The 20461-nt window shown below is 42.5% G+C and overlaps 1 protein-coding gene across 6 annotated transcripts in view; it reads right to left on the bottom strand.

The window, feature by feature from the left end:
• Positions 1-605: 605 nt before the first annotated feature.
• A4GNT (alpha-1,4-N-acetylglucosaminyltransferase) overlaps positions 606-20461 on the bottom strand; it is a 36682-nt gene continuing 16826 nt past the window's right edge. For 3 of the 6 annotated variants that reach the window (XM_042236697.2, XM_060395476.1, XM_042236692.1), the window contains 2 exons: positions 9160-9597; positions 606-5457 (listed from right to left, as the gene is read on the bottom strand). In XM_042236697.2, the coding sequence (XP_042092631.1) occupies positions 4843-5457; positions 9160-9597 (1053 nt within the window). In that variant the 3' untranslated portion in view covers positions 606-4842. Of the gene's footprint in view, positions 5458-9159; positions 9598-11064; positions 11163-11327; positions 11399-20461 lie in introns of those variants that run through there. The other 3 variants (XM_027966510.2, XM_042236700.1, XM_060395477.1) reach the window with 3 other exon arrangements.

The following is a 20461-nucleotide window of genomic DNA, read 5'->3' as shown; positions in this document are numbered from 1 at the left end:
CAGGATCAAGTTAACCAGGAACCACTCTCTAAGTCTAGAAACAAACACTAGGTGGGGCGGGCTGAGACAGATTGAAAAAAAAATGCAACAAAATAATAAAATGTTTGTGTCCTTGATATACAAAGACCAGTTAAAAATCAGATAGAAATAGAAAAGCAATCCCATAGAAAAGTGAACAAAAGATTAGGCAAGTCATAGAATAAGGAAACGTACCAGTTAAACATATGAAACAATCAACTTCACCAAAAGTAAAATAACTAGATATATTTTTAAACAATCATATTGGCTAAAATTAAGTAGAATGTTGGCACTGGTGAAGGATGGGAAAATGAGAAATTTCAAGCAGGCTTTTCGAAAACAATTTGACAGCACATATCAAATTTTAAAGTCTTCAAATTGTGGTAATCAGAACTACAGTACCACTTGTATGATTAAAATTAGAATCACCTTAAATGTCCACCAATTGGGTTTTAAGTAAATAGGTTATGATATATCCTACAATAAAACGCTCTGCAGCCCTTATGAAGAATATATTTTGTTAATGAAAAAAGGTGTCAAGACATATGCATTGTTAAATTAAAAAACAACTAACATAATACTATGCATTATGTGAATCCATTTATGTTTTTTAATTACACATATAAGAAATCAGGGGTGATATTCAAAATATTTAACCATTATGCTCACACAGTCATTAGCCCTCTGGGGCAAGTCTTCACACATTAGTTGCTGCATCATGGAAGTCCTGGAGAGAAGAGTTAGGGCAGATAAGCTGATAGTGGGGGATACTTGGAAGACTATGGCCAAAACTATTTCCAAATAGCACGGACATATACTCAGAGAAAAGTGAGAGACATACCAAACTTGACAGTGGTACAAGACGGACTTTCATCTTTTACTCCATTCAATCTTATCATTTGAAATTCTAAGAATGAGTGTCAGATTTGAAAAAAGAAAAATTAAAATGGGGGAAACACTAGCATGACCTAATTTCAAAATGTATCATGATGTAAACGTGTGGCATATATTCACCAAAGGCCAGAAGGAATCCAGGGTCATCTGGAATCCACATTTCTGATGCCCATTACTCTCTTTATTTTGCCCAGTAGCCTCCTTACCACCATGTTTTCTTTCCAGCTTTATTGAGAAATAATTGTTATTTATCACTCTATAAGTTTCAGGTATACAGCATGACTTACATATATTGTGAAATGACAACCACAATGGTTTCAACTAACATCCGTCTTCTCATATAGATACAATAAAAAGAAAAAAGGAAACAATATTTCTCCTTGTGATGCAAACTCCAGTATTTACTCTCTTAACAACTTTCCTGTGTTTCACACAGCAGTGTCAGCTATAATCATCATGTTGTACGTTACATCTCTAGTACTCATTTTTTAATCACATACCTTTTAGTCTATGCATTTTTCCCATCACCACCAAGTTTTGAAATATTCTTTTCTACTAAACAAACTGCATTTATTAAGTAATACATTATTAATTTATGCCTGACGTCTTATCAATCAAAAACATCTTGCTGCCAGGTAAAACTCTCTATAACCATCAAATTATCAATATTGCTACAGTGAATTCATACCATCACAGCCCAGCATAGAGAAATGTGACATTCAGCTTGACCTATTTGATCCCATCATATAAAACAGTTCATATTTTTTTGAAATATTGAAAATATTTCTAATCAAACTTTTCAAAACCCTAGTGATTGGGAACATTAGTCATACATTTGCCATGCATTCTCCAGATGCGGAAATTAGGCCCAGTGTGTGACCTTGCTCCACCCTCAAACAGCTAGTGCTAGAAGACATGCCTGTGGAGACAGGCAGATGAGCTGAAACCCAGCAGGGACTCTGGGGACACTGATCAGAGGGCCAGCAGGGTGAGTAGCAGCAGGTCTCAAAGTCTCACTCTAGCGTCAGACTGGACCTAAGAATCCAGAGCAATTAGCTGGGAATAAACAAAGCTAGGGCAGGAGACATGACTTGCAATTATTTTTTAGTAAGACAGTCAGAGCAGTGATTCTCAAAGCAGGAAATATCAGAATGAAAGGGGATGGGTGGATGTAGTTTGAAAAGCATTATTACTTTATATCTGGAGAAAAACATAAATTTATGCTTTCCTTAAAAGCAAACTATCAAAAAAATTTTCTAGAAAATCTTGATTGATGACTATTTGTGGAAGAAATATTAATTCTCATACCTCCTAGGAAGAGGAAGTAAATTTTTATGTGACTGTAGAAGGGGCAGCTGTTCTTAAAATTTGAGTGAGTGATTTGCTTTTTTAAGACAATTAGGGTAGAAAAGGGAATAGCAGGCACCCTAAGGAGCAGAGGAGACTATCCCAGGGGGGATATGGCCAGTCATTAGATAAGTACTGGGGACCTCCAATGGACTGAGTGTGATCCCCCCAAAATTCATATATTGCAATCCTACTACCTTAAAGTGATCATATTAGGGAGCGGGACCTTTGGGAGGTAATTGGGTCATGAGGGTAGAACACTCATGGATGGGATTAGTTCCCTTATAAAAGGGACCCCAGAGATCTCTCTTGCCTCTTTTCACCATGTGAGGATTCAACTAGAAATGTGCTATCTGCCACTTGGAAGAGGATCTTCACTAGAGCTCAGCCATGCTGGCACCCTGATCTTGGGCTTCCCAGCCTCCAGAACTGTGACAAATACATTTTTGTTGTTTAACCACTCAGTCTATAGCACTTTGTTATTGCAGTCCAAGCTGACTTAGGACCTTGTCTGCTTGATCCAGCTGAATCTTCAGCATCTAAATCAGTGCTTGGCACACAGAGAGACAGAATTAATATTACTGACTGAATGCTTTAATGAGTATCAAATTAAAGGGTAGAAATCAAGTCTTTTTTTCCCCCAGCCAATTCTCTAATGCAGCAGTCCTCAACCTATATGTCACCAGGGACGGATTTCATGGAAGACAATTCTTCCACAAACCAGGGGCTGGGGGGAGGGGGATGGTTTCAGAAGATTCAAGTGTACTTCAATCTAATTCCACCAATGATTTGACAGGAGATAGCCATCCACAGCCCAGAGGCGGGGGACCCCTGCTCTATCAGATTCTGTAATTAATTTTACAGAAGTAAATTTAATACTCTATCAGACTCTGTAATTAATCTTACAGAAGTAAATTTAACATGTAGTAAAACTGTCAGCCGCCTATCATAACACCCATTTTTCCTTCCTCCTTAAATGTCCCAGCCTCTCTTGCAGCTACATACTGGTCACTGAGATGTAAAGTTAAATGTTATATGGCAAGTTGCAGGAAGAGTTTATAAAGTAAGGAAAGGGCACCTTTCCGCTTTCCTTCATCCTGCTGCCTGAAATGCAGAAATGGGCTGGAGACCAAGCTGCAGTATGAACCATGGGCTGTGGACGCTAGAGATGGTAAGCAGAAAGATGCAAGAAGCCAGGGTCCCTGATGACTGCAGTGATCATACCCACCCTGATCTGCCTACCTTGAGACTACTTTTACATGAGAGAGAAACTTCTATATTTTATATACCAATGGTCTTGGGATTTCTATTGTAGATACAGTCCACCCATCCCAACTGACAAGTGGGGCCTGCAGTTCCGCCACCGCCCGCAGGGAGCGTCTGAGAGTTTTCCTCTCGCTCTGTGGCAAGAGCTCAGCCTCCTTCAGCACCGGTGCGGGTTCCGCTTCCTCATGCCGCAGGTCAGCGCTGTCAGTTCTCTGAGGACCTGCTGAGGTTTCAGCTTGAGGACAGCATGACACTGTGTCCATGCAGATGGGAACAGATTTCTCAGGACACGCCCCGGGAGGTCCCATAGGGAGAAAACGGTGAGGGAAAAGGGAAGTGAGGGAAGGTGGAGAGAAACTTCTTGTGTGCAAATGATTGCCGGGAGTTGAGGGTCGGTGGCAGTTGGGGGGAGTCCATCTTCAGAGGACCCAGGAAAGGAAGGCCTTGATATGGAAAAGTGTAGGTTTCTAGCCCATGGTATGTACAATGTATACTGTGTCCAGTGTCATTCTTTAGTGTGGAGTCCAGTTTTCCTTGCATTGTTTACTGAGGGGATTGCCCTTGCCCGGCTGTATGTTCTTGACCCTTTGGCTATAAATAAGCTGACCACATCCATGTAGGGTTATTTCTGGGCTCTCTCTTCCGGTCCTCTGGCCTGTGGGTCTGTCTTTGACCTCACAATCGTTCTGGTTACTACCGCTTCAAAATACTTTTGAAGTCAGGGAGCAAGATACCTCCAACCTATTCTCCTTTTTGAGGATTGCTTTGGCTATTCCTGGTCCTTTGTTGTTCCACATAAATATCAAGATTCTTTGCTCTATTTCTGAAAAAAAATGCCATTGGAATTTTGGTATAAATTGCTTTCAGTGTGCACATTGCTTTGGGTAGAATGGACATTTTAACAATATTCATCCTTCATGAGCATATGATATCTTTCTGTTTCATTGTATCTTCTTCATTTTCTTGATCAGTGTCCTAAAGTTTTCAATGTGCAGGCCTTTCACATCCTTGGTTAAATTTATTCCTAGGTATTTTGTTCTTTTTGATGCAAATGTAAATAGAATTGTTTTCTTTTTCTTTCTGATGGTTCATTATTAGTGGTTAGAAATGTAGCTGATTTTTGTGTATTGATTTTGTCACCTTATTGAACTCATTTTTTAGTTTTGATGGTTTTTTGGTGAAACAACATGGAAAATTGTGACTGTACGTGATATGTGGGTGAGCCTCTGCACTCCAGGGAAGTGGAGATCAGGTGAAAGCCTGGCACTCCAGGAAGTGGCTAAATCCACAGTGTTGCACCAACAACCCAGCATTGGCTTATTTGTTACCTGGACTCTGCTCCCTAGTCACTGACCCCTCTGGACCTTGAAGCAGGTCCTTATAAGTCTTGGGACAGTGCTTACGGTAGAGATTTTCCACCAGTGTATTGCTTCCTCTAACCACAGCCTTCCCTTCCTGGTTCATGTGGTTCCACAGATGCAGGGCATAGGAATCATTGAAGCTCGGTTCTGTATCCCAGACTTCATAGTAGCGTCGCCAGGCTCGAAAAGAGATAGGGTAAAATCTTTGAGGGTGTAGGAAGGAGAAGTTTAAACACTTGAGGTCACTCACCTCCTGGAAGTCTCTGAGTTTGCACCATACTCTCAAAAGCCTCGTCATCAATTCGGGACCCTGGTGGCCCCAAATACGTGGATTGTAATTTTCCACAAAGTTTTCCATGCACTCCCACAGGAAAGGGTGGTGAGGGAGGAATCCAAACACCCCATTACTTGAGAACTGAGATTTCTGTGCAGCCAGAAAGTTGTCCTCAGGGATGGGTCTGATGGAGATGACATCTGTGTCCATGTAGACACCGCCGTACTTCCAGATGAAGGCCAAGCGGGATGCATCTGAGCTGATATGGAGCCAGAATCTCTCGGTACTGCTGTTGATCTGCAGGAGCAGGTACAAATCAGCCCCCAGAAAAGGGAAAGGGGAGGCCCGGTACAGGTAGCAAAGGAGGAAGCAAGTAGACCTCCCAAAAATCTGTTTGCCAAAAGCCCAATGTTGCAAATTTATCAAAATTACCTCCAACCCAAAAAAGTTGCCTTTAAGTTGCCTTAAAGTAGTAGTTGATACTACTACTACAGCAGTAGTATAAATAGGAAGATTTTTAGCAGCTTCTAAAGATTTCATGAATGGTTTTTTTATAAAAGCAGTAGAAAGATGAAACCCAGAAGGGATTTCATGAGTCACTTTCAGCAGAATAGAAATTAACCACAAATATGAAACTGTGAAGAAAGAATTTTTTGTACAACCTAAAAATGCTGAGAACTGATAAAGGAAAAACTGAACTCTGAAACCATAGGATATATTAATATCTATGTTCTTTGAAAAGTTGGTAAAAGAATCTTAAAAAAATAAAAAGAATCTTAAAATGCATCCATGCCTTCATCCACTGGTTAATTCATTTAATAACATTCATTGAAGTCCTACTTACCACTCACACAGCTCTAAGCTGCTAACGATACAAAAGTGAACAAACAGACAAAAATATGTACTGGCAGAAGATAGACAATAAACAAATAAATATATCATATGTTGTGTTTTCATAAGGCCTCAGAAAGAAAAAGTCAGGCAAGGGGATTATGAAGGGGACAGGATGGAGCACTATCTTGAGTTCAGACAGAACCTTGGATAAAGCGGATGGATGAACTATGTTGGTATCTCTGAGAGGAGGGTTCTAGGTAGAGGAAACAGCAAGTGCAAGGGCCCTGAGGCAGGAACACAGTCATGGTGTATAGGATCAGGAAAATCGCAGTGCAGAGTAGTGAAGGGAGAGGGATAGGAAACAAGATCGGAGAAGGGGCAGGGCAAGAGTGAGGACAGATGTTATGCTGGGGTAGAGACCAAAATGATTTGGAAGGTTTGGAAGAAAGGAGATATGATCTGAATTAGTCTAAAAAGGGTCACCCTGGCTATGGTATGGAAAATAGATGGGGGCAGGTGCAAAGAGGTAAATTTGGAAGCTGTTGAAATAATCCAGGCAGGAGATGATGATGGTTTAGACCAGGGTGACAAGAAAGGAGATGGCAGAAGTAGTCAGATTCTGAGCACATGGGAAAGATAAAGCTGGTCAGGATTTGCTGATGGATTGGATATGGAGCTGGAGACCGAGGAGTCAAGGACAACTGAAAAATGCTAAAATGTGAGCAGAACAGAAAATGACTTTGAAATGAATAAAAATAAACCATTATAAATTAAATATCCATGTTCCCAAGTAGAATGCTAAGATTTTGAATATAAAAAACAAAGTAGATTTTTCTGAATTTAAACATGTTGATTAAAAGATTACACTGTGACCCTTGGCTTTTGACAAAATAAACTTTTTTTTTTTTATTCTGCTCTAACACCAAACAAAAGAAAGTCAGCTAAGACTGCCATAATCCTCACCTGAACTATTAATAGCATTATATTGTATACAATTACCAAAAACCTCATGAATAATAATAGCTAAAATTTATCAATAACTGTTATAATTTCTAATCTACACAAATCCTCAAAAATCATAGTACCTGGCTTCCCTGGCAGTCCAGTAGTTAGGAATCTGCCTGCCAATGCAGGGGACATGGGTTTGATCCCTGGTCTGGGAAGATCCCACATGTTGAGGAGCAACTACGCCTGTGCCCAGGCACCGTAACTACTGAGCCCACGCACCCTGGAGCCCGTGCTCTACAGCAAGAGAAGCCACTGCCATGATAAGCTGGCACACCACAACTAGAGAGTAGCCCCTGCTTGCTGCAGCTAGAGAAAGCCCAAGCACAGCAACCAAGACCCATCTCAGCCAAATATAAAAAAATAATAATAAATCTTATAGTGTATATATACTATGATTATTCCTGTTTTCAAGTGAAAAATTAAAAGGAAGGAAAAAGAAGTTCAATCCTTTGTCCAAGGTAAGAGAGGCAGAGGTTGGATTTTAACCCAGGCAGTCTAACTCTGGAGGCCCACTTATTTCCAGTAAAAATAACTGAAGTTGATTGTTAGTAAATTGGTGATTATTAATGAACAGACCCAGATATCAGAAGCCACGCAGAACCAGGAGGAGGAAGCCTGCCTTGATGTGGACACTGGACTGACATCAAGGTAAAATAAAACCTTCCCTAGAGGTGAGCACCAGAAAGGGGAATCGGATTCTGGTTGCTCATTCCCACCCCAAGTTCACAGTACTCATCCCTGGGCATCTTCAAGGGCTGCTGCTGCTGCTGCTAAGTCGCTTCAGTCGTGTCTGACTCTGTGAGACCCCATAGACAGCAGCCCACCAGGCTCCGCCGAGCTTGAGATTCTCCAGGCAAGAACACTGGAGTGGGTTGCCATTTCCTTCTCCAGTGCATTAAAGTGAAAAATGAAAGTGAAATCCTCAGTCATGTCCAACTCTTAGCGACTCCATGAACTGCAGCCTACCAGGCTCCACTGTCCGTGGGATTTTCTAGGCAAGAGTACTGGAGTGGGGTGCCATTGCCTTCTTCTCTTCAAGGGCTACAGCTGCTCAAATTAGTGCAGTGAATCCAGTGATCATCAGCAGGTGATGGCACACTCAGTCATCCTCACAGCTGGCCTCCAGCTATCCTATCGTGGCTAACTAGGGCAGAAAATGCCACCGCCCAGCTCCCCCAAGGTGCAAGCATGTCCCCCACCCAGGACACCCTACCCAGTCCCTAAGTGACTGAGAGAGGGTGTGGGACAGAAGTTTTCTCTTTTTTTTAATACAAATACTATAGTAGATTGGATAACAGCCACTCAATGGTCCTAATTCCTGAAACCTACAATCACCTCCTTTAGAAAAAGGGTCTTTGCCGATGTGATTAACTTAAGGACCTTGATCCGAGGAGATTAGCCTGGATCATCATGGGCCCTAAATGCTACCACAAGTGACCTTTAAAGGGAAAGGGAAAGGGAGATTTCGCACAAAATTACAAAAATCCTAAGAGCCCCAGGAGTTTCTTGATCACCTCTCAATATTACACAATCCTATATAGCTGCACCCACCTGATCTTTCATGAATTATCTATTTAAATCATTTTCAAGTACAATATTGCCTAATTTCCCCTCCTCAGGTGCAAAAAAAGTTTAGCATAGATGGGTTTAAAACTGTCAGTGAAAAAAGAATGGTCTATATACCTAGAAAAGATACAGAAACTCATTCAATTAAGAGTAGTTTCAAGACATCCTAAGAAATAAAATGGAAACAAAAGGCAGCAGGGTAGAGATAAGCTTAAATCAAGACTCTCCTGTTTCCTTAAATTGGGACACAACACTGTAGAAAGAAGACCAGGCAAGAGTCAAAAGATCTGGGTTCTTGCCTATCTTTGATACCCCATCTCAGCCTATCTCTGAGCCCTTATCCTCAGTGTGAAAGTGAAAAGCGAAAGTGAAGTCGCTCAGTCTTTGCAACCCCATGGACTGTAGCCTACGAGTCTCCTCCATCCATGGAATTTTCAAAGCAAGAGTACTGGAGTGGGTTGTAATTCCCTTCTCCAGGGGATCTTCCCCACCCATCTATCCTCAGTGTACCCATCTATAAAATGAGTAGGTTGGATCCAGTTTCTATGGTCTCTCCCAACACTGGGATTCTGAGGTTCTCTAAACACTTACTCGAGTATACCACGAAAACAATGGTGTGTCTTCAAACAGGCTTTTCATATCCAAAGGGAAGAGAAAAACATTGTCAATTGCTGAGAGGAGGGAAAGGGCTGGGGAAGTGGAGTTTGGGGGCAGCTGCATGGAATTATTGAGCCCTTTCATAAGTAACAGCACAGGCTGCTCGGGGTAAACCTTTGCAGCTGACTCCACAGCACAGCAGACAAGCGGGGTTGGCTCCATTCTCTCCGAGGTCTCTAGGAACACGATGCTGCGCCCACGGCCCAGGAGGGCTTCCAGCCCCTGCTGGGACTTGTAGGAAGGTAGGTAGCAGATGAGGCAGCTGGGTTTCAGGGTGAACTGGTAGAGGAAGCCACAGGCAAACAGCAGGGTGACCGACAGGGAGAACTGGAGCTTCGTCAGCATGTCCACCCCTTTCTCCTGGCCTGCTCCCTAAAATCAACAGTATTCATTAAAAATTATATTCATAAAACCTGATAAGATATAGTACACATGAAGATAATATATGAATATCACTTTCAAGCTTAGTTTTTTAATTGAAGTATAGTTGATTTATAATATCAGATTACTTTCAGGTATACAGCATAGTGATTCAGTATTTTTATAGATTATATGCCAATAAAAGTTATTACAAAGTAATGACTATAATTCCCTTGCGAGACAATATACCCTTGTTGCTCATCAATTCTATATCCAGTGTAGTTCATATTTGTTCATTCCCTCCCCCTGTTTGCCCCCGACCCCTTTCCTCTACTCTTTGGTCACCACTAGGTTGCTTTCTCTCTCTCTGGGTCTGGTTTAGTGTTGCGTCTGCATTCATTTATATTACTTTTTACATTCCCCATGATAGTGATACCATACAGTATTTGTCTTTGTCTGATTTGTTTCACTAAACATAATATTCTCTAGGTCCCTTGACATTGCTGCAAATGGCAGAATTTCATTATTTTTATGGCTGAGTAATAATTCCATTGTGTATATATATATATATAAAATATTTTTATCCATTCATTTATTGATAGGCACTTGGGTTTCTTCCATATCTTGCCTGTTGTAAATAGTACTGCTGTGTACATTGGGGTACATGTGTCTTTTCAAATTCATGGTTTTGTTTTCTTTGGATATATACCAAGGAATGGAATTGCTAGATCATATGGTAATTCTATTTTTAGTTTTTTGAGGAATCTGCATACTGTTTTCCATAGAGGCTGTACCAATTTACATTTCAACGGACCCTGTATGAGAGTTCTCTATTCTGTACCTCTTCACCAACATGTGTTATAGACTTTTTGATGCTAGCCATTCTGACAGGTGTGAGGTGATATGTCTTTGTGGTTTTTATTTGCATTTCTTTAATAATTATATGCTTTGATTTTTAAAATTCTAAATAAAATGTGATCCAATCAAATCCAGCAATGTTCAAAAGAAAGGTACATTGATTAGGTTTTACCTGAGGAATTTAAGGATGATTTGCAATAGGAAAATAATTAATTAGTAGGAAAACTATTAATGAAATGCATTATTTTAATAGATTAAAAAAGAAAAACTGTATGATCATTTTAGCTCAATAGATGCTGACAACAAGATATCCATCCAATTTGATATCCATTCATGATTTTTTAAAAGCACAAGGAAACTTTCTTAAACTGACAGTGTCTACCAGAACATATAGCAATGATCATGCTTAATACGAAGCATTTGAAACCTCCCCATTAAGACCAGGAATATAGTATGGATGTCCATTATCAATGTTACTTTCCCCATCATTCTGCTAAGTCTAACCAATGCAATGAAACAAGAGAAAAGAATTTCTACTATGAATATTAGAAAGGAAGAGACAAAAATATCACTAGTTGTAGAAAATATGATTGCCTATAGAGAAAATCCAAGACAACTTACCGAAAAACTAATGGAATTAAGAAGAAGCAAACTGAAGGTTAAATCACTTGCCAAGATTACACAGTTAGCAGAGCCATGACTTTAACTTGAGTCTGCCTGTCCCCAAAACCTAGGCTCTGAGCAGATACCTGCAGCACCTCCCCCTCCTTCAACATAAGCTCTAACTCCAGCCAACACCAGGAGAGCAAACATCTCATTCATTAGTGGTTAGTTTTTTTGCTTTACTCTTTCAGAAAATACAAATCCAATAAATCAGAGCTTACCTTCTAGCCAGAAACTTGTAGTTGGCCAATACCTGTGGTCTTAGCAGCAATGACAAGTTTTTTCCTACTGCGCTTTCTGATAAGTGACCACCTAATCTTCAATTCAACAGTGCCAAGGGAAGTAAATCATTGGCAGAAGATTAATGCTAAACACCAGAATTCCCAGGAAGCTCCACCCTTTATTTACTAAGTTGCCCCAAACACAGAGACTTGCAGATCAAGGGGTTCACATGATTTTTCAGGTGACCCACACACTAATCCTACCTTTTGGTGGGCCTGTCAGGGTGCTATAAGGCAATAATTTCACCTGGGGAAAACTGAGTCCATAGTATAATCTTGGAGCCAACAAAGTGTGCACCCAAGTAGTTTGGCCTCAGTCAAAATCATGGGCAGAGACTTGGGAAATTTCTTCAGTACACAACCCTGTTTGTCCAAGCTCTGCAAACAAAAGGTTTTGTTGAGGGAAAAGAATATCCACCTCCACAAATAGGTAAGTAGTGTGCAAACCCCAAGGGCTCCCCACGTGGCTAAGTGGTTAAGAATCTGCCTGCCAATGCAGGAGATGTAAGAAATGAGTGTGTGATCCCTGAATCAGGAAGATCCTTTAAAGGAGGGTATGACAGCCCACTCCAGTATTCTTGCCTGAAGAGTCCCAAGGACAGAGGACCCTGGTGGGCTACAGTCCATGGGGTTGCAAGAGTCATGACTGAGCAACTGAGCTCACACATGCAAACCCCAGTAGTCCAAGGCCTGGTGATCTGGAACTAGGATTGATTCCCTGGTTTCAGTTATGGTGGCTTCAGGAAGGGCTTCCCTGGTGGCTCAGATGGTAAAGAATCTGCCTGCAATGCAGGAGACATGGGTTTGATCCCTGGGTTGGGAAGAATCCCTGGAGTAGGGCATGGCAACCCACTCCAGTATTCTTGCTTGGAGAATTCCCATGGACAGAGGAGCCTGGCAGGCTGCAGCCCATGGGGTTACAAAGAGAAGGGTGCCTTTGCCTGGGCTTCCTCTCAGTCTCATGAGGTCAGTGTCACCACGCTCCACTGATGTGGTAATCCCCACATTTCCCCAGACAGTGTGACTCTCCTGTGGTCTGCTCCCCATCACCCCTGACAGGTTTAATTTTATGCATGCTAAGTTGTTTCAGTCACGTCCGACTCTTTGTGACCCTGTGGACTGTAGCCCCCCAGGCTCCTCTGTCCATGGGGATTCTCCAGATAAGAATTCTGGAGTGGGTTGCATTGCCCTCCTCCAGGGGATCTTCCCAACCCCAGGATTGAACCCAGATCTCTTATGTCTACCTACACTGGGAGGTGGGTTCTTTACCACTGGCACCACCTGGGAAGCCAAACAGGCATGTGTAGTAATCCTCTTTTGAGCTATCTTTTGCTCTGAGTTCATCCAGAATCTTCTCTCAGCCATGAATAGGTATCCACTGGATGCTCTGGTATGGATGGAGAGGCTGTCTCCTGAGCAGACTTTGGATCCTGATATAGCAGCTCAAAGGAAGTAAAGCTGTCCCACTCGTCGATGGCTTCTTGTTTTCTGTTTGGTTGGCCAAAGAGTTCATTTGGGTTTTTCCATAATATCATACAGAAAAACCTAAGTGAACTTTTATTCAACCCACTATGTGCCCGAGGCTCCCCAGGAGCATTTCTTGGGTCTCTACACACACCTCTTCCTTTTGGAACTGAATTTCTTCTTTGGACCTTGTCAGGTCCAGGGTCAGGGTCCTTGGAATCTTTCCAAAGTTCCCTAGACCTGGATAGATGGGTTATTCCTTCCTCATGGAGGGGTGGAGGAAGCAGAGCTCCTGGTTCTCACTCTGGGGTAAAGAAAGGCCTCCATTAGTGGGAGTGATGCGTTCCTAGTGCCCACATTTCAGGAGGATCATGGATCCTGGTGCCTTCCAGCTGTTTGCAAGATAGCCAATACCATCACACAAGTGGTCGAGGTAGAGATCAGGGAAGTAGTTGGTGATCTTTGTCACAGTCACAGGGATGAAGGTGAGCATGAGTGATGCAGTTAAATCTTTTTTCTCACTTAAGGAATTTTATTTAATATTGGAAAAGTGTAAACATCAATTCATTGCACCTTTACAAGTCTAGTATTCTACCCATCTATTCAGTTTAGTTCTGTTCAGTCACTCAGTCGTGTCCGACTCTTTGCGACCCCATGAATTGCAGCACACCAGGCCTCCCTGTCCATCACCAACTCCCGGAGTTCACTCAATCTCACGGCCATCGAGTCAGTGATGCCATCCAGCCATCTCATCCTCTGTCGTCCCCTTCTCCTCCTGCCCCCAATCCCTCCCAGCATCAGCGTCTTTTCCAATTGGTCAACTCTTTGCATGAGGTGGCAAAGTATTGGAGTTTCAGCTTCAGCATCATTCCTTCCAAAGAACACCCAGAACTGATCTCCTTCAGAATGGACTGGTTGGATCTCCTTGCAGTAAACCCATCTATTAGGCTCACATTTGATACATTTTTTAAATTTTTAATTGGAGGATAATAATTTTCCAATGTTGTGTTGGTTTCTCATGTACAGCAATATCCCCTTCCTCTTGAGCCTCCCTTCCTCCCCTCTAGGTCATCACAGAGCACTGAGCTGAGCTCCCTTGTGCTGTACGACAGCGTCCCACTAGGTATCTTTTTTACTCATGGTCGTGTATATATGCCAGTGCTGCTCTCTCAATTCATCCCACCCTCTCCTTCTCCACCCTGTATCCCCAACTCCATTCTCTACATCTGCGTCTGTATTCCTGCCCTGATGCAAGGAAACCTTCAGCACAAAACATAGGGCCTGTCTGACCAGGGACAAAGTAGAGGGTATAACAGAAAAAGCACTGAGCTTGGAATCATGCCTCTACCCACTATAGGTCGAGGGGGACAGGGCAAGTCCCCAGGCTGCGCAGAGCCTCTGCTCCTCTCTGCAGTGCTGATCTCAGGCCCATTGTGAAGACAGAAGTCTCTGAAAGCCAAAGAAGTGATTCCCTCTTTCCACCGAGCCTAAGAGGAGAACAATAGAACACTTGTACTGTAGATGGCATGGATTCCCTGATGATAAACATTAAGTCATTACTGTTTTCAGATGAATGAAATCTTCATACTTGCCAGTGAACAGTTAAGAAGGAAATTCTCAGCCCTGTGTGAGAATTGTTGAAATGGGTGCAGAGGCCAGCAGTCAGCCTCTGGTACCTGGGGTCTTTTTAGGATCACAGCCTGATGTCCTTGTAGAGTCTTTCCAAGGAGGCCTCCTGTCATCTGAGCTGCTCTACCAGGAACATCCCCAGATTCTTCCAGCCTTCCCTCTCATGTTCAGAGCAGGACTGCCTTCCCTTCTGTCTGCTCCCATGTCTGCCTTCTCTGGCCTGTACCACACTAACTTTCTGTCTGTGCAGGTAGCTGCCACAGCGACAGCTCCTGTCCTGAACGCCACAGACCCTTAGGGGCTCAAGGATGGGCTTCAGGAGACCCTAGATGCTGAAGCCACAGCTTCCATCAGTACCTTTACCCTGGATGCCACTTATCCACAGCTTCTCCTACCTATCACCTAAGGAACGTCCCTACTCTTTGACCCTCTCTGACATTAATTCTGTTTAAAATTCCTGAAGATGTCTTCACCATCCAATCTCAGGTCTTCTCCAACCAGCCAAACAATCCTTGGGAACCTCAATACAGATATCTGAGTAGAGATGGTCCCAGAGTTCTTTATCTTTACGCAGTGGTTGGGTCTGAATGCACTGAATGACTGAATGACAGTCACATATGCATCCAGGTCTATTTTGTCTCCTTTCGAGGAGTTTTGGCCTCCTGTAAGAGAGTTCTTACTTCCTACACTATAATGTAAGCCAGACTTGGTCAATCCAGTGGATTATGAAGCCTGGGTAATTGTTGCTCAGTGATGAGACCTTAGGAAATGTGGATTGGTGTAGCCTCAAATGGGGCTTCCCTCGTGGCTCAGATGGTACAGAATCTGCCAACGATGCAGGAAACCTGGGTTCAAACCCTGGGTTGGGAGGACACCCTGGAGAAGGGAATGGCTACCCACTCCAGTATTCTTGGAGTTTCCAAGATAGCTCAGACGGTAAAGAGTCTGCCTGCAATAAGCTAACAGGATGGGTAGAAACTCTGAATCCATGTTCTTTTTATTTTACAAGGCTGTTCTTTGGATGCTTGAAGCTAGTGCAAAGAAAAGGGAGTAAAGGGAAGAAAATCAAAGAAGAGCCTAGTTTTCCCCCACTTGTTGGCCCTACAGATAACCTCTGATAACCTCAATTGGAAATAGTTTGGTGTTTGGATTTGAGCTACCTCTGTTGTAAAAGATTCACTGTGTCAAGAAGGAAACATTAAAGGAATTTTTAAACAATAAATGTTTGTTGAGTGCAATTACACATGAAAAGCCTACCTCTTAATTCTGTAGTTTCTTTGAACTCCGATTTACTGCAAGAAGGAAATATTCAAGCCAACAATACGTGTCCTGTTTTCTTTGGAGCCGTTGGAACCCCAGTTCCTGTTTTTAACATATGTATCAGACCAGTGGGACTGATAAACTTGTTAAAGCATTTAGCTATTAGCAGGGCAAAACCAATACACAGAGTGATATCTTATCAACCTTGACAATTCCTCTCACCACTTTTCTGAAGCTGAGACAGGCTGGTGTGTTGGTTTTCCATGACTGGAGAGCAGATCGCTGGACAGAGGCAGTTCACTGCTGCAGACTGAGAAAGAATCCACAGCCTAACCCTTGGCACACACTGAGGAGTGACATTGTCAACATCAAATCTTGAAAAACATTTTTGTTACTAAAAACCAGTGAGTTCATGCCAGAGTAAAATCTCTGTTTCCCATGGCAATAATTTAAACTATTCTGCATTTCCAAGAAAAATGCTTCTAGCCTCGTGTGTTTGGAGATAATGGTTTTTGTTCTCCACACAGCCATACTAGTCAAACATGCTCCTGTTGACAAAACCTTATATAGCTACCAAGAATGTGCTCCTGGGTTTATCCTGGAAATTACTCTATTCACACATGTAATTTCCCCCCTTTTTAAATTTACTTGCAGATAAAAGAAGGGGTGGGGAATAAGGGCAGGGATACAAGGGGAAATAATCGTTCTCCATAAATCAGCTGTGCCACAGACGCCACTCTTCCAGGCTGGAGAACAGGATCTGCAATAAGCCCACAAAAGTCAGTGGAACCAGCCTGATCCTGGCAGGTTGCTCAAAGGGGCTTTGCTGTTAAGTTCTATTTGTTGTTATTTAGTCCCTAAGTTGTGTCTGATTCTTTTGCAACCCCTTGGACTGTAGCCCACTAGGCTCCTCTGTCCACGGGATTTCCAGAATACTGGAAAGGGTTGCCATTTCCTTCTCCAGGGCATCTTCCCCACCCAAGGATTGAAACTGTGTCTCCTGCATTGGCAGGCAGATTCATTATCACTGACCCACCAGGGAAACCCCATTAAGCTCTGTAAGTCAATGCTTAATTTCTTCTTCCTGTAAGGAATTGGGGACATCTTGGAGCCATGCATGCCAAGAGTCCACGTGACACAGGACCTTTATAAAGACTGTGGCCTTGAGAGTGAACACTTCCCATTCTGACTGAAAGAAACTGCTATGGACTGAATACTGTGCCACAAACTCCCCCATCACCAAAACTCATCTGTTGAAGCCCTAAGCCTAATGTGATGGTATTTGGAGGCAGGACCTTTCAGAAGTCATCAGCTTTAGATAAGATCATGAGGGTGGGATCCTTATAAGGAGAGGAAGACAGAGAGTTCCCTGTCTCCACAAGCACACACAAGGAAAGGCCATGTGAGGACGCAGCAAGAAGGCAGCAGTCTAGAAACCTCCACGAGGGGCCTCGCCAGGAATCCAGTCTGTACCTTGATCTTGGGCTTCCCAGCCTCCAGAACTGTGAGCAGCAAGTTTCTGTTGAAGAAACCACCAGTGGGCAGTATTTCGTGTAGCAGCCCAAGCTGACTAAGACGGAAACCTCGCAGTAAGCTGCTGCTCTCTGATCTCCATCCATATGTTTTCCTGAGAATATGTTTTTGCAGTTGGAGCTACTCTTAAGGTTTAGAGAACCAACACTAAGCCTCCAGTGTGGAAGGGCAAATTCATCTGCAACAGAAACCTGTACCAGGTGGAAGTATCCTCCTTACCTGAGACTTCTCTGCCTTCCCTTCCTTTTGTTCTTCCACATACCCCATAATCTGCCCTCTTTTTATGACTTCTCTTTCTCTGCCTTCCCTTCCTTTTGTCTTTCCACACACCCCACAATCTGCCCTTTTTACAACTTCTCTTTTTAAATGGAAATCCCTGGTCTCCCTCATCTCGTGCCTGACAGTCACCAGGCACCCACCATCCAAGTCAGAAATCAGGGACTCATTCTATTTTTTTAATATTCTTTTTTAAAGTGAAGTATAATTGATTTACAATATTACTTTAGTTTCAGGTGTACAACATTTATATAGATTATACTCCATTTAAAGTTATTAAAAATAATAGATATATTTCCCTCTGCTGTACAATATATCCTTATTGCTTATCAATTTTATACATAGTAATGTCTATCTTTTAATGTACATGCATGCTAAATTGCTTCAGTCATGTCCAACTCTTTGTGACCCTATTCCATGGTCTTCTCCAGATAAGAATACTGGAGTGGGCTGCCATCCCCCCCTCCAGGGAATCTTCCTAACTCAGAGATTGAACCCACATGTCTCCTGCCTTAGCAGGCAGATTCTTTATCACTAGCGCCACCTGAAAATCCTGTACCTCTTAGTACCCTACCCCTATCTTGCCCCTCCTCCCTTCCACCACCTCGCTGGTAACCACTACTTTGTTCTCTATATCTGTGAGTCTGTTTTGTTATATACATTCATTTGTTTTATTTTTCAGATTCCACATATAAACAATATCATACAGTATTTGTCTTTCTCTGACATTACACTAAGCATAAGATTCTCTAGGTCCATTCAGTTCAGTCACTCAGTTGCGTCTGACTCTTTGCGACCCCATGAATTGCAGCACGCCAGGCCTCCCTGTCCATCACCAACTCCCAGAGTTGATTCAAACTCATGTCCATCGAGTCCTGATGCCATCCAGCCATCTCATCCTCTGCCGTCCCCTTCTCCTCCTGCCCCCAATCCCTCCCAGCATCAGGGTCTTTTCAAATGAGTCAACTCTTCGCATGAGGTGGCCCAAAGTGTTGGAGTTTCAGCCTCAGCATCATTCCTTCCAATGAACACAAAGCACTGATTTGCTTTAGGATGGACTGCTTGGATCTCCTTGCAGTCCAAGAGACTCACAAGAGTCTTCTCCAACACCACAGTTCAAAAGCATCAGTTCTTCAGCACTCAGCTTTCTTTGTAGTCTAATTCTCACATCCATACATGACCACTGGAAAAACCATAGCCTTGACTAGACAGACCTTTGTTGGCAAAGTAATGTCTCTGCTTTTGAATATGCTGTCTAAGTTGGTCATAACTTTCCTTCCAAGGAGTAAGTGTCTTTTAATTTCATGGCTGTAGTCACCATCTGCAGTGATTTTGCAGCCCCAAAAAATAAAGTCTGATACTGTTTCCATTGTTTCCCCATCTATTTGCCATGAAGTGATGGGACCAGATGCCATGATCTTAGTTTTCTGAATGTTGAGCTTTAAGCCAACTTTTTCACTCTCCTCTTTCACTTTCATCAAGAGGCTCTTTAGTTCCTCTTCACTTTCTGCCATAAGGGTGGTGTCATCTGCTTATCTGAGGTGATTGATATTTCTCCCAGCAATCTTGATTTCAGCTTGTGTTTCTTCCAGTCCAGCTTTTCTCGTGATGTACTCTGCATAGAAGTTAAATAAGCAGGGTGACAGTATACAGCCTTGACGTACTCCTTTCTCTATTTGGAACCAGTCTGTTGTTTCATGTCCAGTTCTAACTGTTGCTTCCTGACTTGCATACAGGTTTCTCAAGAGGCAGGTCAGGTGGGCTGATATTCCCATCCCTTTCAGAATTTTCCAGAGTTTATTGTGAACCACACAGTCAAAGGCTTTGGCATAGTCAACAAAGCAGAAATAGATGTGGTTTTTTTTGGAACTCTCTTGCTTTTTTGATGATCCAGCGGTTGTTGGCAGTTTGATCTCTGGTTCCTCTGCCTTTTCTAAAACCAGCTTGAACATCTGGAAGTTCACGGTTCACATATTGCTGAAGCCTGGCTTGGAGAATTTTGAGCATTTCTTTACTAGCATGTGAGACGAGTGCAATTGTGCAGTAGTTTGAGCATTCTTTGGCATTGCCTCTCTTTGGGATTGGAATGAAAACTGACCTTTTCCAGTCCTGTGGCCCCTGCTGAGTTTTCCAAATTTGCTGGCATATTGAGTGCAGCACTTTCACAGCATCATCTTTCAGGATTTGAAATAGCTCAACTGGAATTCCATCACCTCCACTAGCTTTGTTCATAGTGATGCTTTCTAAGGCCCACTTGACTTCACATTCCAGGATGTCTGGCTCTAGATGAGTGATCACACCATTGTGATTATCTGGGTCAGGAAGATCTTTTTTGTACAGCTCTTCTGTGTATTCTTGCCACCTCTTCTTAATATCTTCTGCTTCTGTTAAGTCCATACCATTTCTGTCCTTTATTGAGCCCATCTTTGCATGAAATGTTCCCTTGGTATCTCTAATTTTCTTGAAGAGATCTCTAGTCTTTCCCATTCTGTTCTTTTCCTCTATTTCTTTGCATTGATCGCTGAGGAAGGCTTTCTTATCTCTCCTTGCTATTCTTTGGAACTCTGCATTTAGATGCTTATATATTTCCTTTTCTCCTTTGCTTTTCACTTCTCTTCTTCTCACAGCTATTTGTAAGACCTCCTCAGACAGCCATTTTGCCTTTTTGCATTTCTTTTCCATGGGGATGGTCTTGATCCCTGTCTCCTATACAATGTCACGAACCTCATTCCATAGTTCATCAGGCACTCTATCTATCAGATCTAGGCCCTTAAATCTATTTCTCACTTCCACTGTATAATCATAAGGGATTTGATTTAGGTCATACCTGAATGGTCTAGCGGTTTTCCCTACTTTCTTCAATTTAAGTCTAAATTTGGCAATAAGGAGTTCATGATCTGAGCCACAATCAG

Source organism: Ovis aries, chromosome 1, assembly GCF_016772045.2.
Source record: "Ovis aries strain OAR_USU_Benz2616 breed Rambouillet chromosome 1, ARS-UI_Ramb_v3.0, whole genome shotgun sequence".
NCBI classification, from domain to species: domain Eukaryota; kingdom Metazoa; phylum Chordata; class Mammalia; order Artiodactyla; family Bovidae; genus Ovis; species Ovis aries.
The sequence above is the reverse complement of the archived record's forward strand: the minus strand, read 5'-3'. Positions and strand labels throughout refer to the sequence as shown.